General features: G+C 52.9%; 1 protein-coding gene across 1 annotated transcript in view; it reads right to left on the bottom strand.

The window, feature by feature from the left end:
* Positions 1–16,977, bottom strand: part of VIRMA (vir like m6A methyltransferase associated) — a 162,137-nt gene extending 145,160 nt beyond the window's left edge. The window contains exons 1-7 of the mRNA XM_075353036.1: positions 16,896–16,977; positions 14,779–14,894; positions 13,604–13,690; positions 4,707–4,755; positions 3,032–3,206; positions 1,471–1,602; positions 1,012–1,293 (exon numbers count right to left, since the gene is read on the bottom strand). Of these exons, the coding sequence (XP_075209151.1) occupies positions 1,012–1,293; positions 1,471–1,602; positions 3,032–3,206; positions 4,707–4,755; positions 13,604–13,690; positions 14,779–14,894; positions 16,896–16,958 (904 nt within the window). The 5' untranslated portion in view covers positions 16,959–16,977. The remainder of the gene's footprint in view (positions 1–1,011; positions 1,294–1,470; positions 1,603–3,031; positions 3,207–4,706; positions 4,756–13,603; positions 13,691–14,778; positions 14,895–16,895) is intronic.
* Positions 16,978–19,927: the final 2,950 nt, after the last annotated feature.

Genomic DNA, 19,927 nt, shown 5'->3' with positions numbered 1-19,927 from the left:
GCTATAGGGGTTTTTTCCCTGTGTATGTGGATGCGATTTTGTATGTTCCGGATCTGATCTGTGGCTGTACCACGAGACCTCAACTATTGAACAATATTAGAGTTGAGCAGATTGCCAATAATCCGGGTCCGGCGGATCAGTGTCGGGTTGACAAGGAAGTCAGAGATCCGATCCGAAGAGCGCGCGACAGGGAGAGCGCGCGACAGGGGAGAGCGCGCGACAGGGGAGAGCGCGCGACAGGGAGAGCGCGCGACAGGGAGAGCGCGCGACAGGGAGAGCGCGCGACAGGGAGAGCGCGCGACAGGGAGAGCGCGCGACAGGGAGAGCGCGCGACAGGGAGAGCGCGCGACAGGGAGAGCGCGCGACAGGGAGAGCGCGCGACAGGGAGAGCGCGCGACAGGGAGAGCGCGCGACAGGGAGCGCGCGCGACAGGGAGCGCGCGCGACAGGGAGCGCGCGCGACAGGGAGCGCGCGCGACAGGGAGCGCGCGCGACAGGGAGCGCGCGCGACAGAGAGCGCGCGCGACAGAGAGCGCGCGCGACAGAGAGCGCGCGCGACAGAGAGCGCGCGCGACAGAGAGCGCGCGCGACAGAGAGCGCGCGCGACAGAGAGCGCGCGCGACAGAGAGCGCGCGCGACAGAGAGCGCGCGCGACAGAGAGCGCGCGCGACAGAGAGCGCCGCGCGACAGAGAGCGCGCGCGACAGGAGGAGCGCGCGCGACAGAGAGCGCGCGACAGAGAGCGCGCGACAGAGAGCGCGCGAAAGAGAGCGCGCGAAAGAGAGCGCGCGAAAGAGAGCGCGCGAAAGAGAGCGAGAAAAAGAGAGCGAGAAAAAGAGAGCGAGAAAAAGAGAGGAAAAAAAATCAACCCGAATCCGGATCGTGCACCCGGATTCCCGTGTCCGGGTCGGACCCGGATCTAACGCTGAAACCGCGCAGATCAGGATTTTTCACGTCCGGGTCCGCTCAACACTAAACAATATCTAAAAAGTGAAAAATTAAAAGCAAATGACCTTCAATTTCTTCATCATCACCCTCTTCATCCTCATCTTCATCAGCAATGCTCTCCCCTGTTTGTACATCGTCCTCATCATCGTCGTCGTCTTCATCTTCGGCGTTGAGGTCATCGTCATCTTCATCCTCCTCGTCGTCTTCATCACCATCATCATCCTGAGGATCATCATCCCCATCGTCTTCATCAGAGTAAACGCCGTCAGGGTGAATGGATACGCGATCGGGAGATATGGGCTCGAAGTAACCTTCCCTTTGTTCTCGATCATCCTCTTTTTCTCCAGCTGATACAAGAAAAAAAAAACGAAAGATGCATCAATTCACATAATGCAAGAAAAATGCGAAGCCGTCCGTGCCAACATCTGCATCGTTTCCAGCGTGAAATCCGCACCATATATTCTAAGCAAGCCATAGTAACCCACGCATTTCAAGTCAGGACACGATTACTTATGCACATCTACCTGCAGCTGGCATGGGCTCATCATCATCGTCATCATCATCATCTGGAGGCGGCGGGCCGGGGGGCGTCCTAGGCCCTCTTGGCTGCGGTCTAGGTGGACTACCATTGTACTGGTCTTCTTTGTCTTCTTCAACTAAGAAGGGAGAAAGACAAATGCAAACTAAGTAGCCCAATACATAGCCACAAGCGGGGTAACAAGAAAGGAAGGCAAAGATTATCAACAGGCCCACGCCAAAATTGCATAATTACATACAGGGGGCCAAACGTATGCGGTAAATATAGGGGCAGGTGGTCCATGTGCTTATTACAGGCACTAAAGAAACACATGGATTAAAATGACAGTATCTGGCAGCACGGCGGCTCAGTGGTGAGCACTGCACTATACAAAGGGCAGCACGGCGGCTCAGTGGTGAGCACTGCACTATACAAAGGGCAGCACGGCGGCTCAGTGGTGAGCACTGCACTATACAAAGGGGCAGCACGGCGGCTCAGTGGTGAGCACTGCACTATACAAAGGGCAGCACGGCGGCTCAGTGGTGAGCACTGCACTATACAAAGGGCAGCACGGCGGCCCAGTGGTGAGTACTATACTATACAAAGGGCAGCACGGTGGCTCAGTGGTGACCACTGTACTATACAAAGGGCAGCACGGTGGCTCAGTGGTGAGCACTATACAAAGGGCAGCATGGTGGCTCAGTGGTGAGCACTATCCTATACAAAGGGCAGCACGGTGGCTCAGGGGTGAGCACTGTGCTAAATATAAATCATAGTGGCTCAGTGGTTAGCACTGTACTATATACAAGGCAGCACAGTGGCTAGCACTGTACATAGGGCAGCACTGTGGCTCAGTGGCGAGCACTGCACTATATCTAGGGCAGCACGTTGGCTCAGTAATTAGCACTGTACTATATAGAAGGCAGCACAGTGGCTCAGTAGTTAGCAGTGTACTATATATAGGGCAGCAGGACGGCTCAGTGGTGAGCACTGTACTAAACATAGGGCAGCACAGCAGCTCAGTGGTGAGCACTGTACTATATATAAAGCAGCACGGTGGGTCAGTGGTCAGATCTGCACTATATATAGGGCAGCATGGTGACTCCATGGTGAGCACTGTACTATATACTGTACATCTGGCAGCACGGCGGCTTAGTGACTAGAACTGTACTGTAGATCGGGGCAGCACGGCAGCTCAGTGGTTAACACCGTTGCTTTGCAGGGCTGGGGTCCTACACTCATATCCCACCACGGACAATATCTGCAAGCAGTCTGTATGTTCTTCCCGTGTTTGTGTAAGTTTCCTCCCACACTCCAAAGACATATAGTGACAGAGGATTGTGATTGGGAGGCTTAATGGGGACAGTGATGATCCCTGTAAAGTGCTGTGGAATAATAGTGCTCTATAAGAGTAAAATAAATAATTATATATTTTCAAATACTAGATAAGACATGCCGGAGCTCGGTCTGTATATGCGCAGAGGACGGGCTGATCCTGTCCCCGCTGAAGAAAAATACGCTCAAAAAGACCAAACACGTCTCCTATTCGGGGTCCGGCTCACACGTACCGTGCTTGGTATTCCTTTTCAGGCCGATCTGCTGGTGCTGAGGAGGGGGCGGAGGCGGGGGAGGGGGCGGGGGAGAGTCCCGCTCATGGTTGGGAATCACTCTGTCCACTGATCCGTACACCGCAAGAGTCAGGCAGTTGTACCAGCCCTTCAGCACAAGCCCATCCGTATTCACCTGGTCCGAAAACACAAGGAACGCAGTCAGAGGGGGAGAAGAGGGGAGAAGAGGGGAGAAGAGGGGAGAAGAGGGGAGAAGAGGGGAGAAGAGGGGAGAAGAGGGGGAGAAGAGGGGAGAAGAGGGGAGAAGAGGGGAGAAGAGGGGGAGAAGAGGGGAGAAGAGGGGAGAAGAGGGGAGAAGAGGGGAGAAGAGGGGCAACTTGCAAAATGTATAAATGAGAGGGAGGAAGTGACCACAAAACAGCAATGGGGGGGGGGGGGTCACACATGCCTGACAGCTGGGGGGGGAGGGGGGGGGGTCACACATGCCTGACAGCTGGGGGGGAGGGGGGGTCACACATGCCTGACAGCTGGGGGGGAGGGGGGGGGGGTCACACATGCCTGACAGCTGGGGGGGAGGGGGGGGGTCACACATGCCTGACAACTGGGGGGGAGGGGGGGGGGGTCACACATGCCTGACAACTGGGGGGGGGGTCACACATGCCTGGCAGCTGGGGGGGGGGGGGGGGGGGGGGTCACACATGCCTGACAGCTGGGGGGGGCACACATGCCTGACAGCTGGGGGGGGGGGGTCACACATGCCTGACAGCTGGGGGGGGGGGTCACACATGCCTGACAGCTGGGGGGGGGGTCACACATGCCTGACAGCTTGGGGGGGGGGGGGGCACACATGCCTGACAGCTGGGGGGGGGGGGGCACACATGCCTGACAGCTGGGGGGGGGGGGGCACACATGCCTGACAGCTGGGGGGGGGGGGGGGGCACACGCCTGACAGCTGGGGGGGGGGGGCACACGCCTGACAGCTGGGGGGGGGGGCACACGCCTGACAGCTGGGGGGGGGGGGGGCACACGCCTGACAGCTGGGGGGGGGGGGCACACATGCCTGACAGCTGGGGGGGGGGGGGCACACATGCCTGACAGCTGGGGGGGGCACACATGCCTGACAGCTGGGGGGGGGGGGGGGGCACACATGCCTGACAGCTGGGGGGGGGGGGGGGTCACACATGCCTAACAGCTGGGGGGGGGGGGGGGTCACACATGCCTAACAGCTGGGGGGGGGGGGGGGTCACACATGCCTAACAGCTGGGGGGGGGGGGGCACACATGCCTGACAGCTGGGGGGGGGGGCACACATGCCTGACAGCTGGGGGGGGGGGCACACATGCCTGACAGCTGAAGGGGGGGGGGGGGGGGGTCACATGGCTGACCACCTCTCCATGATTTCAATAGTAAAATCAACCAAATTTGCTGCTTAAAATCAGAGATCGGAGGTTGTATGACCAACATCATAATAGAAGAAAGTCCAGGAAAGAGCAGAGACCTATAAGCAATTTACAGCACATCCTATGCAGCTGAGAATCGAAATATCCCTTTACACAGACAGTAGTGACACCCGGCTGTGGTCAGATTTGTGGGAGCACTCATGCATTTCATTCCCTATTCTTTTCACACATGTCCTCTATTGTAATATTCTTCAATGATTCTTTGAGTTTTCTTACCTTTGCATTTGGCCGAAAGATGATTGAATTATTCTCATCATACTCCAAGCTACGAGAGAAGAGCAGAAGGAAAGTGAGATCAGAACATCAATGCATATTCAAACAGTGATGAGCGGGCACTACCATGCTCGGGTCTCGTAACGAGCAGTTGGATGCTTGGATGGAAGTGACTTGAGTACAGCGTATAAAGGAAGGCAATGGGAAACGAACACTTTTTTGAAAAATTTCCCAGAAAAATGATTGAATCCCCCAAAGACTTCTATCATACTCTAAGCCCATTGAAGCGTCCGACTGCTCATTACGAGCCCCCGAGCACGGTAGTGCCCGCTCATCACTAGTTACGAGTACTGAGCACCCGAGCATGGTAGTGCCCGCTCATCACTAGTTACGAGTACTGAGCACCCGAGCATGGTAGTGCCCGCTCATCACTAGTTACTAGTACTGAGCACCCGAGCATGGTAGTGCCCTGCTCATCACTAGTTACGAGTACTGAGCACCCCGAACATGGTAGTGCCCCGCTCATCACTAGTTACGAGTACTGAGCACCCGAGCATGGTAGTGCCCGCTCATCACTAGTTACGAGTACTGAGCACCCGAGCATGGTAGTGCCCCGCTCATCACTAGTTACTAGTACTGAGCACCCGAGCATGGTAGTGCCTGCTCATCACTAGTTACGAGTACTGAGCACCCCGAACATGGTAGTGCCCGCTCATCACTAGTTACGAGTACTGAGCACCCGAGCATGGTAGTGCCCGCTCATCACTAGTTACGAGTACTGAGCACCCGAGCATGGTAGTGCCCGCTCATCACTAGTTACTAGTACTGAGCACCCGAGCATGGTAGTGCCTGCTCATCACTAGTTACGAGTACTGAGCACCCGAACATGGTAGTGCCCGCTCATCACTAGTTACAAGTACCGAGCACCCGAGCATGGTAGTGCCCGCTCATCACTAGTTACTAGTACTGAGCACCCGAGCATGGTAGTGCCTGCTCATCACTAGTTACGAGTACTGAGCACCCGAGCATGGTAGTGCCCGCTCATCACTAGTTACTAGTACTGAGCACCCGAGCATGGTAGTGCCCCGCTCATCACTAGTTACTAGTACTGAGCACCCGAGCATGGTAGTGCCCGCATCATCACTAATAAAGTTCATCTAAAAAACAAAAAGAAGGGAATTTTGTTACTTACCGTAAATTCCTTTTCTTCTAGCTCCTATTGGGAGACCCAGACGATTGGGGTATAGCTACTGCCTCCGGAGGCCACACAAAGCATTACACTAAAAAGTGTAAGGCCCCTCCCCTTCTGGCTATACACCCCCAGTGGGATCACTGGCTCACCAGTTTTAGTGCAAAAGCAAGAAGGAGGAAAGCCAATAACTGGTTTAAACAAATTCACTCCGAGTAACATCGGAGAACTGAAAAACCGTTCAACATGAACAACATGTGTACCCGAAACAACCCAAAAATCCCGAAGGACAACAGGGCGGGTGCTGGGTCTCCCAATAGGAGCTAGAAGAAAAGGAATTTACGGTAAGTAACAAAATTCCCTTCTTCTTCGTCGCTCCATTGGGAGACCCAGACGATTGGGACGTCCAAAAGCTGTCCCTGGGTGGGTAAAGAAATACCTCATGTTAGAGCTGCAAAGACAGCCCTCCCCTACGGGGAGGCAACTGCCGCCTGCAGGACTCTTCTACCTAGGCTGGCGTCCGCCGAAGCATAGGTATGCACCTGATAATGTTTGGTGAAAGTGTGCAGACTCGACCAGGTAGCTGCCTGGCACACCTGTTGAGCCGTAGCCTGGTGTCGTAATGCCCAGGACGCACCCACGGCTCTGGTTGAATGGGCCTTCAGCCCTGATGGAACCGGAAGCCCAGCAGAACGGTAGGCTTCAAGAATTGGTTCTTTGATCCATCGAGCCAGGGCGGCCTTAGAAGCCTGCGACCCTTTGCGCTTACCAGCGACAAGGAGAAAGAGTGCATCCGAACGGCGCAAGGGCGCCGTGCGGGAAATGTAGATTCTGAGTGCTCTCACCAGATCTAACAAATGTAAATCCTTCTCATACCGATGAACTGCATGAGGACAAAAGGAAGGCAAAGAGATATCCTGATTAAGATGAAAAGAGGATACCACCTTCGGGAGAAACTCCTGAATGGGGCGCAGCACTACCTTGTCCTGGTGGAAGACCAGGAAGGGGAGCCTTGGATGATAGCGCTGCCAGCTCAGACACTCTCCGAAGAGATGTGATCGCTACCAGAGAAGCCACTTTCTGGGATAGTCTAGAAAGTGAAACCTCCCTCAGAGGCTCGAAGGGCGGCTTCTGGAGGGCAACTAGTACCCTGTTCAGATCCCATGGATCTAACGGCCGCTTGTACGGGGGAACGATATGGCAAACCCCCTGTAGGAACGTGCGCACCTTAGGAAGGCGTGCCAAACGCCTCTGAAAAAAGACGGATAGCGCCGATACCTGACCTTTAAGGGGGCCGAGCGCCAAACCTTTTTCTAACCCAGATTGCAGGAAAGAAAGAAAGGTAGGCAATGCAAATGGCCAGGGAGACACTTCCTGAGCAGAGCACCAGGATAAGAATATCCTCCACGGTCTGTGGTTCTTAGCGGACGTGGGCTTCCTAGCCTGTCTCATGGTGGCAACGACCCCGTGGAATAATCCTGAAGACGCTAGGATCCAGGACTCAATGGCCACACAGTCAGGTTCAGGGCCGCAGAATTCCAATGGAAAAACGGCCCTTGGGACAGTAAGTCTGGTCGGTCTGGTAGTGCCCACGGTTGGCCGACCGTGAGCTGCCACAGATCCGGATACCACGCCCTCCTCGGCCAGTCTGGGGCGACGAGTATGACGCGGCTGCAATCGGATCTGATCTTGCGTAGCACTCTGGGCAAGAGTGCCAGAGGTGGAAACACATAAGGGAGCCGGAACTGCGACCAATCTTGCACTAGGGGCGTCTGCCGCCAGCGCTCTTTGATCGCGAGACCGTGCCATGAAGGTTGGGACCTTGTTGTTGTGCCGGGACGCCATTAGGTCGACGTCCGGCCTTCCCCAGCGGCGACAGATTTCCTGAAACACGTCCGGGTGAAGGGACCATTGCCCTGCGTCCATGCCCTGGCGACTGAGGAAGCCTGCTTCCCAGTTTTCTACGCCGGGGATGTGAACTGCGGATATGGTGGAGGCCTTGGCTTCCACCCACATCAGAATCCGCCGGACTTCCTGGAAGGCTTGCCGACTGCGTGTCCCGCCTTGGTGATTGATGTATGCCACCGCTGTGGAGTTGTCCGACTGAATTCGGATCTGCTTTCTTTCCAGCCACTGCTGGAAGGCTAGTAGGGCAAGATACACTGCTCTGATTACCAGAATATTGATCTGAAGGGTGGACTCCTGCTGAGTCCACGTACCCTGAGCCCTGTGGTGGAGAAAAACCGCTCCCCACCCTGACAGACTCGCGTCTGTCGTGACCACCGCCCAAGACGGTGGTAGGAAGGATCTTCCCTGTGATAATGAGGTGGGAAGACGCCACCCTTGCAGAGAGTCCTTGCCGTCTGTGAAAGGGATACTTTCCTGTTCAGGGATGTTGACTTCCCGTCCCATTGGCGGAGAATGTCCCATTGAAGTGGACGCAGATGAAACTGCGCAAACGGAACCGCCTCCATTGCCGCCACCATCTTCCCGAGGAAGTGCATGAGGCGTCTTAAGGAGTGCGACTGACCTTGAAGGAGAGTCTGCACCCCAGTCTGTAGTGACCGCTGCTTGTCCAGCGGAAGCTTCACTACCGCTGAGAGGGTATGAAACTCCATGCCAAGATACGTTAGTGATTGGGTCGAGACAGGTTTGACTTTGAGAAGTTGATGATCCACCCGAACGTCTGGAGAGTCTCCAGCGCAACATTCAGGCTGAGTTGGCATGCCTCTTGAGAGGGTGCCTTGACAAGTAGATCGTCCAAGTAAGGGATCACAGAGTGTCCCTGTGAGTGCAAGACTGCTACCACTGCCGTCATGACCTTGGCGAACACCCGTGGGGCTGTCGCCAGCCCGAATGGCAGCGCTACGAACTGAAGATGGTCGTTTCCTATCACGAAACGTAGAAAAAACATTGGTGCTCTGTAGCAATCGGCACGTGGAGATAAGCATCTTTGATGTCTATTGATGCTAGGAAATTTCCTTGAGACATTGAGGCAATGACGGAGCGGAGGGTATCATCCGGAACCGCCTGGCCTCCACGTGCTTGTTGAGCAGTTTTAGGTCCAGAACGGAACGGAAAGAGCCATCCTTTTTTGGCACCACAACCAGCTTGGAGGAAAACCGTGTCTTGTTCCTGAAGAGGAACCGGGATTACCACTCCTTCTGCCCGCAGAAGAGCATCTGCTCGGTGGGGAGGTGGGGACGTTCTGAAGAATCGAGTCGGAGGACGAGAACAGAACTCTGTCCTGTGCACGTGGGCACACTGTCCCTCACCCACCGGTCTGTGACCTGTGGCAGCTAAATGTCGCCAAAGGCGAGCGAGTCTGCCATCAACCGCGGATGCGGAGAGATGAGAGAGCTGAGAGTCATGAGGAGACCGCCTTGGTAGCGGTTCCTCCGGCTGCCTTCCTTGGGCGTGATTGAGCCCGGCCGGAAGCTGAGCCCCTCTGAGGCTTTTCAGCCCTTTTGGACGAGGACAATTGGGACCTGCCCGAGCCTGGGAAGGACCGAAACCTCGACTGTCCTTCCAGGACAGCATTAATAGGGTAAGTCGCAATGCAGACATTGCGAGGTTACGGACGCCCCTGCGGCACAGATGTACATGTGCTCAAGACCAGCTGCGCAAGAACAGCTGAAAAGCTTAGGGTGCCCATACGGCTGTGAATGCCGGAGCAACCGACACGCCGATAGCCTCATAGACAGATTTCAACCAGAGTCCATCTGTCTGTCAATGGCATCTGTAAGTGAAGTCCCATCTCCACTGCAACTATGGCTCTAGCCGCAAGCCTGGAGATTGGGGGATCCACCTTTGGACCCTGGGTCCAACGCTTGACCACGTCAGGGGGAAAGGGATAACGTGTATCCTTAATACGTTTGGAGGAAACGCTTATCTGGGAAGCGTGGTGTTCCTGGACTGCTTCTCTGAAGTCAGCGTGGCGAGAACAATACTCAATATACGTTTGAGCTACTGAAATGGGACTTCTCCTGCTGTGAAGCTGACTCCTCCGCTGGGGGAGCTGAGGGAGAAAAGATCCAACATTCCATTGATGGACGCTATAGGATCATTCCTTATGGCGTCACCATCCGGTGTATCCGGAGTGAGAGCGGTGTCAGGATCAAAGTCCTGATGAGCTACGTCTGCCTCATCATACAGAGAGCCTCCTGGGACCCCCCCCGGAGCACCGATTTTATTCCCAATGAGGGTGGCCAGGGAGCAATGATCCAGATTGCCCATGGCCTGTCCGGACTGCAAGTCTCTATCCCATCGCAACTCCGTCCCTGTCCTTGGACAGGGTTGAGAGGTGGTTCTTTTGGCCACGTCAAGTAGAGACCCCGGCTGACCAAGTGCTACAGGGGAGCATTGCACACAATGGGGTTCAGTGCCGTGGAACAGTATCACATGCAGTAAAAACAGCATCGAAAGCCTGTGTTGCTTATATGCTGCTGCCGACTTATAGAGCCAAGAATGGCGACCGTACAGTGCAATGTATAGCATTCAAGCATAAAGTACAAATGAACACTGCAGCACATGCAGTACAAGCAGCATAGAAAGCCTGTGCCTTGGCACCCTTGCTTTTTTGCTGCTGTTGTGTAGCCATCTAGGGGAATATGGCCCAGAATAGCGACCATACAGTGCAATGTATAGCATACAAGCATAAGTACAAATGAACACTGCAACCCCTGCAAAACAAGCAGCATAGAAAAAAACCTGTGCCTCAACACCTTTGCTTTTCTGCTGCTGTAGTCTAGCCATTCTATGGCGAATATAGCCAAGACTAGCGACCGTACAGTGCAGTGTATAGCATACAAGCATAAATACACATGAACACTTCAGTACATGCAATACAAGCAGCATAGAAAGCCTGTGCCTTAGCACCCCTGCTTTCCTGCTGCTGATGTGTCGCCATCTAAGAGGGCATATAGCCAAAAATAGCGACCTATGCAGTGTAAGCATAAAATACAAATGGACAAACTGCGGTATTTAGTGTCAGCACTTCAGGTGCCGCTTACCGCCCGCCTATAAGCGGGTGTGTGGTCGCCCTAGTCCCGTGCCTGTTTGCCCAGAGTCCGTTCTCTCAGCTCGGACTGCAGGAATGGCTGCCGGCGTCCTTCTCCAGCTCGTGTGAGTAGGGGCGGGCCGTGGGCGTGCCCCAAGTCAGAGCGGGAAACCGGCGTCCCACAGTGTCCAGTGAGAGGGCTGGAGCATGTAAATAAGGCTCCAGCCCTCGGCGCTGCTGATTGTACAGCGTCTCTCCCCTACCCTGATTGACAGGGTGGGGGGCGGGAACGAAGCGGAGCTAGGCCGCAAAAGCCGGGGACTGGATTTATAAGCGCCGCCGCCGTAAAAGCGCGGTCGGCGCTAAGTCCCCGGCGCACTACAAGTCCCAGCCGCGCCGCCGCTCCCGGAGCGTCCGGCGCGGTAGTTCCCAATAAATAAAGTCACTCAGCTAGGCTGCAGTGACTGTAACCCTTTACTGTCCCCGGCGCACTAGCACACCCAGCAAGTCTGGAGTGTGCTGTGCCTGTGTGTACGGGGACACAGAGTACCTGAATGGTGCAGGGCCATGTCCCTGAACGGCACTCCCGCTCCACATCCAGCAGGTTCAATGGGTCTGTGGATGGAGCCCGGCCTCAGGGCTTTGGGGCCGGTAAGATCCCACTTCCTCAGAGCCCCTCAGGGGGATGGGGAAGGAAAACAGCATGTGGGCTCCAGCCGCCGTACCAGCAATAGGTACCTCAACCTTACAAACCACCAGTGGGGTGAGAAGGGAGCATGCTGGGGGCCCCATATGGGCCCTCTTTTCTTCCAACCGACATAGTCAGCAGCTGCTGCTGACTAAACAGTGGAGCTATGCGTGGATGTCTGACCTCCTTCGCACAAAGCCGAAAACTGGTGAGCCAGTGATCCCACTGGGGGTGTATAGCCAGAAGGGGAGGGGCCTTACACTTTTTAGTGTAATGCTTTGTGTGGCCTCCGGAGGCAGTAGCTATACACCCCAATCGTCTGGGTCTCCCAATGGAGCGACGAAGAAAAAACAAAAACAAACACAAAGTGTTCAGACAGGTTAGAATGCAGCCGATCATAACCCACTAACCACAAAAAAGTGCTATCAGTTGGTCGACTCGTTTATTCACGTTCTCCCCGTGCCTCTCGTGAGAGACTTATAACTTCATATCTTTCTAAAAGACTTTCTAGAGCATAAGGGATATGCGCTCACTGAGTAATATGGACACTTCAGCCCCGATTCATCAAAACAATTTCACCCAAATCCTGATGTAAATCACTTTAAAAAGTCGAAAAATTTTGGTGCAACTTGGAATTGTGGAAAAACGTTTCAACTTCTGCAGTTTTCAATTTCTTCCGGCTATGGCAAAATAGGCAGAACAGGAGCGCGGCCGGGCGCCACGGCTAATTCATGACAAGTTGTGGCATTGTCTTACTCCAGTCGTAGGCTGTGTCGTGGAGCACCGAGCTCGTCCGGTAGGCCAGATTTTTGGAGAAGCATGTAACACTTCCTGAATCTGGAGCGTCCTACTCCACCATGCCGCCCTCTTAACACCGGCAAGAAAAAACTACAGATCTTGAAGGATAGAAGCCTTAAAATACAAATGTATCCCTAAACTTGATTTAAGAACATGGCTAATGTAATCTGCAGATAATCGGATTCTCAGACCATTTATATAACAGTCACTTATTTTATTTTGTACCTATTAGGCTATGTGCACACTAAAGGCCGCTTTACACACAGCGACATCGCTAGTGTGAAAGCACCCGTCACCGTCGTTTGTGCGTCATGGGCAAATTGCTGCCCGTGGTGAACAAAATCGCTAGGACCCGTCACACGGACTTACCTTATTAATGACGTCACTGTGCCCGGCAAACAGCCTCTTTTCTAAGGGGGAGGTTCGTGCGGGGTAACAGCGATGTCACACGGCAGCCGTCCAATAGAAGTGGAGGGGCGGAGAGCAGCTGCATGAAAGACACGCCCTCCTCGTTGTCGGAGGACGCAGGTATGGTGTTGTTCGTCGTTCCCGGGGTGTCACACGTAGCGATGTGTGCTGCCTCAGGAACAACGAACAACCTGCGTCCAGCACCAGCAACGATATTTGGGAAATGGACGACGTGTCAACGATCAACGATTTGGTAAGTATTTTGTATCGTTAGCGGTTGCTCGTAAGTCACACGCAACGACGTCGCTAACGAGGCCGGATGTGCGTCACGGATTCCGTGCCCCCAACGACATCTCGTTAGCGATGTCGTTGTGTGTAAAGCCCCCTGACGCAGATTTGGTTGCAGGCAATCTGCATGTTCTGGCTGCAAAAAAAAAAAAGTAACTTTTTAATGCTTTTATCATTGTTTTCAATGGTGAAAACGCAGGAAAAAAAATGCAAAAAGAATTGGACACACTATGTAAAAATCCTGAATGTGTGCACAAGGCAGAATTGCAAAAAGCCAAAATTTCGCAGCAGATTTTAGCAACAGAAAGGATGAAATCCGCTTCGAGTCCATAACAAATCCCCAACAATTAGCACAGGAAACACAGATTGTAATATCTGCACCACAGGACTATTTCAGCCACAAAAAAGAAAAAAAAATTCTCATCTACCCAATTGGTTCTGAGTATTATTGTCACGAAAATCCGCCGTGTGTGTATGAAGCCCAGCGCAGGGTCTATAGCCTGGATACAGCACAAGAGGCTCATACAAACCTCCCGAGTCTGTCAAATACGGTAGCACTTTGCTTGTTGACGTTGTTGAAGAACAGGTCCAGATGAAACGTGTGCGGTGAGGTCTCGCTGCAAGAAAGAAAACACTCAGGTTATAGGGAGTATAAGACAAAACGACTGTTCAAACCAAGCTCAGGCGTTCAGTATCCCTTTTCACAGAGCTTAGTGGCTCAGGGCACCTTCCCGGATACTTGTTTTCCATTTATTTCCACCCACCTCAGACTCTTGTAAAACTAGAGCAATCACCTAAAACTGGTCGGGGCTTTATAGGAAAATGTAACCGGACTGACTGAGCAGATTTATACAGAGGTGCTCCAAGGCTCTGCCCCGGAGTCTTTCCTTGTAATGGGAGGAATCGCACTTTCCCTCTGGTCAAACCTGAGGACATCTGTGATGGAGGATCAGAAGCCGCCTAAGGCTAAGTTCACATTTCTGTTGTTTTGCATCAGTCACATGCGTTGCTTGATGCTTGTGACTGATGCGTTGTACAACGGATGACAAGAATTAGAATTCATTGTCTGACTCCGTTGTAAAAGAGAGAACGATCAGGTGCCGGGTGATCAGCTGATCGTTCAGCCGCCAAGAATGTGTGCGGGGGTCGGAGTGCGGGGTGGGTGGAGCCGGGTTGTGCCATGGCACTGAGGACGTCAGTGCCGGTGACTGCATGGCTTGGGACAGGTGAGTGTGTGTACATGCGGAGTGCGTGCATGCGTGCAGCGTACATGCGGAGGGGGCGAGGCCGAGCGGGGAAGTGTCAGGCTCCCTACACACGTAGCCAGGGTAAATATCGGGTAACTAAGCAAAGCACTTTGCTTGGTTACCCGATATTTACCTTGGTTACGTGTGCAGGGAGCCAGAGAGAGCATGCGCAGCGAAATCCTACGGATCGCACTGCTCAAAAAACGTTACATGCTGCGTTCCCCCCGCCCGGCGGTCAGTCATTCCACGACTGATCAGTCAGGCGGAGGATGCAACGCAGCATCATCAGTCACAATCCGCCGCTCATACAAGTCTATGGGAACAACGGAATTCGCCAAACGGATTCCGTTGTTTACCTGAGCAGCGGATTGTGACTGATACAAATTGACGGAAATGTGAACCTAGCCTTACGATTCCTTAAAGCGGTGTAAATTGTGAATATTTCAGCCATTACTCACCCGTAGGCTCTGCTGTCCGGCAGGTTATTGTGCGCCCGCACCCCTGGTGGGATCACCCGGACTTCATTGATGTACACAACGCATGGAAATCGGACCACGTCTACATTGCTTCCTTGCTGTGAACACAGGGATAACTAAGGGTTTATAAGAAGGGCAACGTGACAAGACGGCTGCAAGAACACAAACCCCTCAGTCCCACCGTGTTCTGCGAGGATAAGAGGGGGTCCAGTGCGCTACAACCGGTATGTGATGGAAAGAAAAGCAGATGAGCAAAATTACACACAAATATGACCGAAGTGGAGATGAGAGAACCGGGTCACCATATCTTACAGGGACGTCATTGATACGTGGCCCCTGGACGAGAGCTTTGGAGACGGGCTTCTGCCTTCCCGCATCCCCCGACCCGGGGTGAAGTCACACTGATCCATGCCCACTGGACGAAAGCCCTGGAAACGACCTCCTAACTGCCCCCATCCCACGATGACATCACTGATCTGAGGCCAAGAGACAAGAGCCCTGAAAACTGTCTCCTACCTGCCCACATCCCTCACCCTGGGGTGACATCACTGATCCATGCCCACTGGACGAAAGCCCTGGAGACAACCTCCAAACTGCCCCCATCCCACGATGACATCACTGATCTGAGGCCACCAGTCCCCTGGAAACTGTCTCCTACCTGCCCAAGGCCTCAGACCTGGGGTCACATTACTGATCTCTCCTGCCCCCCCCATCCCAAATGATGTCACGGATCCAAAGCCACCAGACGAGAGCCCTGGAAACAGATTCCTACCTGCCCATATCCCCAGACCTGGGGTGACAGTGATCTGTTGCCACTGGACGACAGCCCTGGAAATAGCCTTCTACCTGCCCTCATCCCTCACCCTGGGGTGAGGTCACTGATCCAAGGCCACAGGACGAGAGCCCTGGAAACGTCCTACATCCCCCGGCCTGGGGTGACATTACTGCGCCATGACACCGCGCCAGGCCTACTACTTTATAGAGGTGAACTCCCACTAACACTAGACTCCAATGTCCCCGCACTCTGCAGAACGATCTGTTCACCTTTAAACCGAACAAAAAAAAAAACTTAAAGGGAACCTGTCAGGTGGAATATACACGCAGGACCACGAGCAGTTCTGGGTGTATATTGCTAATCCCTGCCTAACCGTCCCTGTATACAGTAGCATAGATAAAGGGAGCTTTAGAAAAAGTATTTCTAAAGATCCTTTATCGTATGCTAATGAGTGAGGGGACTAGTCCCCTGGGCGTTAGTTTCCTCGGCTAGTTGCCCTTTTTATCATGTTAGCACGACCACAGGGACCCACAGGGGTGTATTAACATGCTAATGAATGTGCAGCATCACAGGATGATCACTCACCTCTCCGCCGCCATCGCTGGATTTCGGCTCAGTGCGCATGACCCCGGATTTTGGGTCATGCGCACTACTTCAGTTTGAAGCCAGGACACGTACATCCAGCTTCATAGTGCGCATGACCCAAACTCCGGGGTCACGTACACTGAGCCGAAATCCAGTGTCAGACGGCGATGGCAGCGGAGAGGTGAGTGATATCATCTTCTGCATGATAGCACACCCACAGGGGAGGAATAACATGCTAAGAGGACCAACTAGCCAGGGAAGCAACGCCCAGGGGACTAGTCCCTGCGCTTATTAGCATATCATAAAAGATCTTTAGAAATCCTTTTTCTAAAGATCTCTTTATCTATGCTACTGTATACAGGGACAGTTAGGCAGGGATTAGCAATAAGTACCCAGAACTGCTCGTGGTCCTGCGTGTATATTCCACCTGACAGGTTCACTTTAAAGACTCAAGAACCACAAGTATCAGCAGGCCCTCGCAGTGCATGATGGTACTTGTAGTTCCTCAACAGCCTGAACGTCCCCGGTGATAACAGAAAACCCCGCACAGACAGAGGAGAAGCCGGAGCACAGACAGGAGGACTCCGGCGCTGGGAGTGACGCCTCTCTGTGCAGGGCATTAGGCCGCAGGCGGCCTCCGGTAGGACTATCCCGGGCGCTGCGGCTGCACAGACGAGCCCCATGTGCGGACATTAATAACGGCGAGTCCCGACATCACTAACACGGCGGCGGCGCTCACCTCCGAGCTCTGGTGCTTGAAAGTATCTAGAAACAGAAGCTCCATCGCGGACTCACCCGCCATGTTTAGTGTGGGCGGGGAAGTCAGGGGGCGGGACTTCCGCTCGCTAACCTCCTCGTGAGCGACGTTCTAATCAGCCAATGACGTTCTAGCGTGCGCCGGACTCCGCCTATCACGGAAGTGTCGCTACATAGGTCGTCGCCATGATGAAGGTTGGTTATGTGATGAAAATGCACAATAGGCCGCATTGTACATTGTTGTGGAGCTGATTCCAGTGCAGTGACATTTATTTTTAATTTTTTTTTTAACTGTTGTTTTCATTGTTTGCTAAAATGACTTGCCATAATTCTCCAGGTCTGTGTGATTACAAACGTGTATCTTCTTTCCTCTTTTTTTTTGTAAACAGTGAAAAAATGTTGGAAAATTTGTAGAAAGAAGAATTTTGGTTCAATGGAGTTGTTATTTTTTTGCATAGTGAGTAGACATCTTAGGTTGCTTTCACACATCAGTTTTTCCCCGTCCGGCACCATCCAGCAAAAAACGGATAAAATGGATCCGGCGCCGGATCCGTTGTATTCCCCATTGACTTGTATTAGCACCGGATTGTGCCGGATGGCCTTGCGTTGCATGCGCCATCGCCGGATCCAGCGAAATGTCTTCGTCCGGCGGCTGAAAAGGACGCAGCATGAAGCGTTTTTTGTCTCCAGCAAAAAAACGGACCACACCGGATTTGGCGCCGTCCGGCATGTATAATATATAATAGAAGCCTATGGGCACCGGATCCGTCATCAACCAGCATATGATGGCATCCAACAATGAATCCGGTTTTTTGAACTGCGCATGCTCAGTAGCACAATGGATCCATCAAAAAACGGAAGGACCGCATGGAATAAACTGATACAATGGATCCGTTTTTTTTGCCGTCCCCGTTGCATCAGTTTTTTTGTCGGATTGTGCCTGACGGCAAAAAATGGATGTGTGAAAGCAGCCTTATCGATACAATTTTGGGGTACATATACTGTTTTATTTTTCTTATGGCATTTTTTTGTTGTTTTTGCAGGGACTGAAAATCCTTAATTCTGGCATTTTGATCTTTTTTCTCATTACTGTGTTTACCGAATAATTTAATTAGAGGGGTTGTCCATAACTCGCTAATCCCTTCTCACTCCATGTTTGCCCCATAACAGGATAATAACTCCTATACTGACCTCCGGTGCGGTGTCGGTGCGTTCTCCCAGGGATAACTTGACTTTGTTACATCCCTCAATCCCTGCAGCAGATCAGTGCTGGCTTCAGCCTCTCCTTTCAGAGAAAATGAAGACATCTGTAGGAAGTGATGTGAGACACGCTGCTGCCCTCTCACCTAACACTCACCTGAGGCTGATCTCTATGCTCCCTAACGTCCCTATACAGGTCCTTCCCCCTGTCGCCGATCACGTGCCTAGGCCCTCACTGGCCCTAACTATTAATATCCAGTGTGCCACTGCATATAAGAGAGCACAAGGGAGGGAAGACAAACAGGAGGGGAAAGACACAACATGAGTTCTCCAGTGTTTCTTCACAGCTGCAGTTATAGCAACACCACAGCTCTACAGAGACAAGCTCCTTCAACATGGACAGCTAAGGAATGAGCTATAGCCGGCATAGGGGGAGGAGTGAGGAACGGACATTGATAGCAGAAGGGAGTGGCTGCAGCAGAGGTTATAACCACCTGTTAGATCACTGCAGGATAGAAATGGACCTTTACCCCTTCACTGCCCGACGGAATTAAATATACTCCAACTCAATGCATGGCCACTAAAGCGGATCTGCAATCAACAATACTCTGTGACCTTCTGATTCCAGATCCCCTGGGGTCACATCAGGCCGTGACACACTCGTGACACTAACTGTGGGGATAAGCTGCATAAGATTGTTCTGATAAGCAGAACACTCAGAGGAGGACACAGGGGCTGAGTTGACAGATCAGTGCCACAATCAGTACTTCAAATGAGTACGTTCTGATGTCAATGTACCTGAAGACAAATAGATTGGAAAAATGCACGGGTTTGGAAGTGACGCGCCCACGGGGCCTTAGGGCTACTCGTCACCGGGCCAGTGGTATTTGGGGTTGCTGTGAATGGCCTTACCCGGCTCTGTGACCCCGTCTGTGTCAATAAAAGATGCAAGGTGACCGGTATAGGGGATGATGGGGGTTTCCTTTGCAGCACAACCCGTGCTATGTGGCCAACCATCAGACGCCGCTGCGAGATGTTGTTGCTCTCTCCCGGGGCGGATGGTAACGCAGCTCAGATGGTCCAGCTCCCCAAAGGCAGAGCTTGGCCCCCAGAAAGGACGATAGTGGGGGGTAGTGGCCAATGGCGCCAGAGCGTGGGGCGCCAGCGCCGGCAATGACGGGACCACACCAGGACTGCGGACAAAGTTCTTTTACTCACTGTCAGGTCGTCACCCTTGGAGTTCCGGTTTCCACCGTGATGGGCCCCAGCCGATCCCGGATGATTCAGAGGCCACCACCGGTGTTGTGGAGTGCGAGACCTTCCTTCCTTGCGCTCCGCAGTGTGCATCTTTTAGGTGTAGTATGGGCGATGTTCAATACCAAATAAAGAAATATATAACATGTGGCACGAGTTTTGTTATTTATCTTGCCTCATGCCCCTGCAACAATCTGTATGAGGGTTTAATGTCCCGCGAACTGCGTGTCCGCATTAGGGAACACGTCAGAGACATTTCTGCAGCCTCGGAATGTGATGATGTGTCCAGTTTTAGAACCATACCTAGACACTTTAAGTCGTACCACAATTGTGACCCCGGGGGATATAGAGCCTTTGGCATTGACTGGGTTCAGTGTGGTATTATGGGGGTTCACATGAAAAAGATTCTGGCGCAACTTGAGTGTCGATGGATAACTAACCTTAACACAATGGTACCTGTCGGCCTCAACGAAAAGCTAAGCTTTACGTGTTTTTTTGTGAGATATTAGCTCAGGCATCTATTCAGTTATGTATATACAACCATTTTTATTGTGTTTTTAT

The sequence above is a fragment of the Anomaloglossus baeobatrachus genome, chromosome 6, assembly GCF_048569485.1.
Source record: "Anomaloglossus baeobatrachus isolate aAnoBae1 chromosome 6, aAnoBae1.hap1, whole genome shotgun sequence".
Taxonomy (NCBI): Eukaryota; Metazoa; Chordata; class Amphibia; order Anura; family Aromobatidae; genus Anomaloglossus; species Anomaloglossus baeobatrachus.
This window is presented reverse-complemented; position numbering and strand designations above follow the sequence as displayed.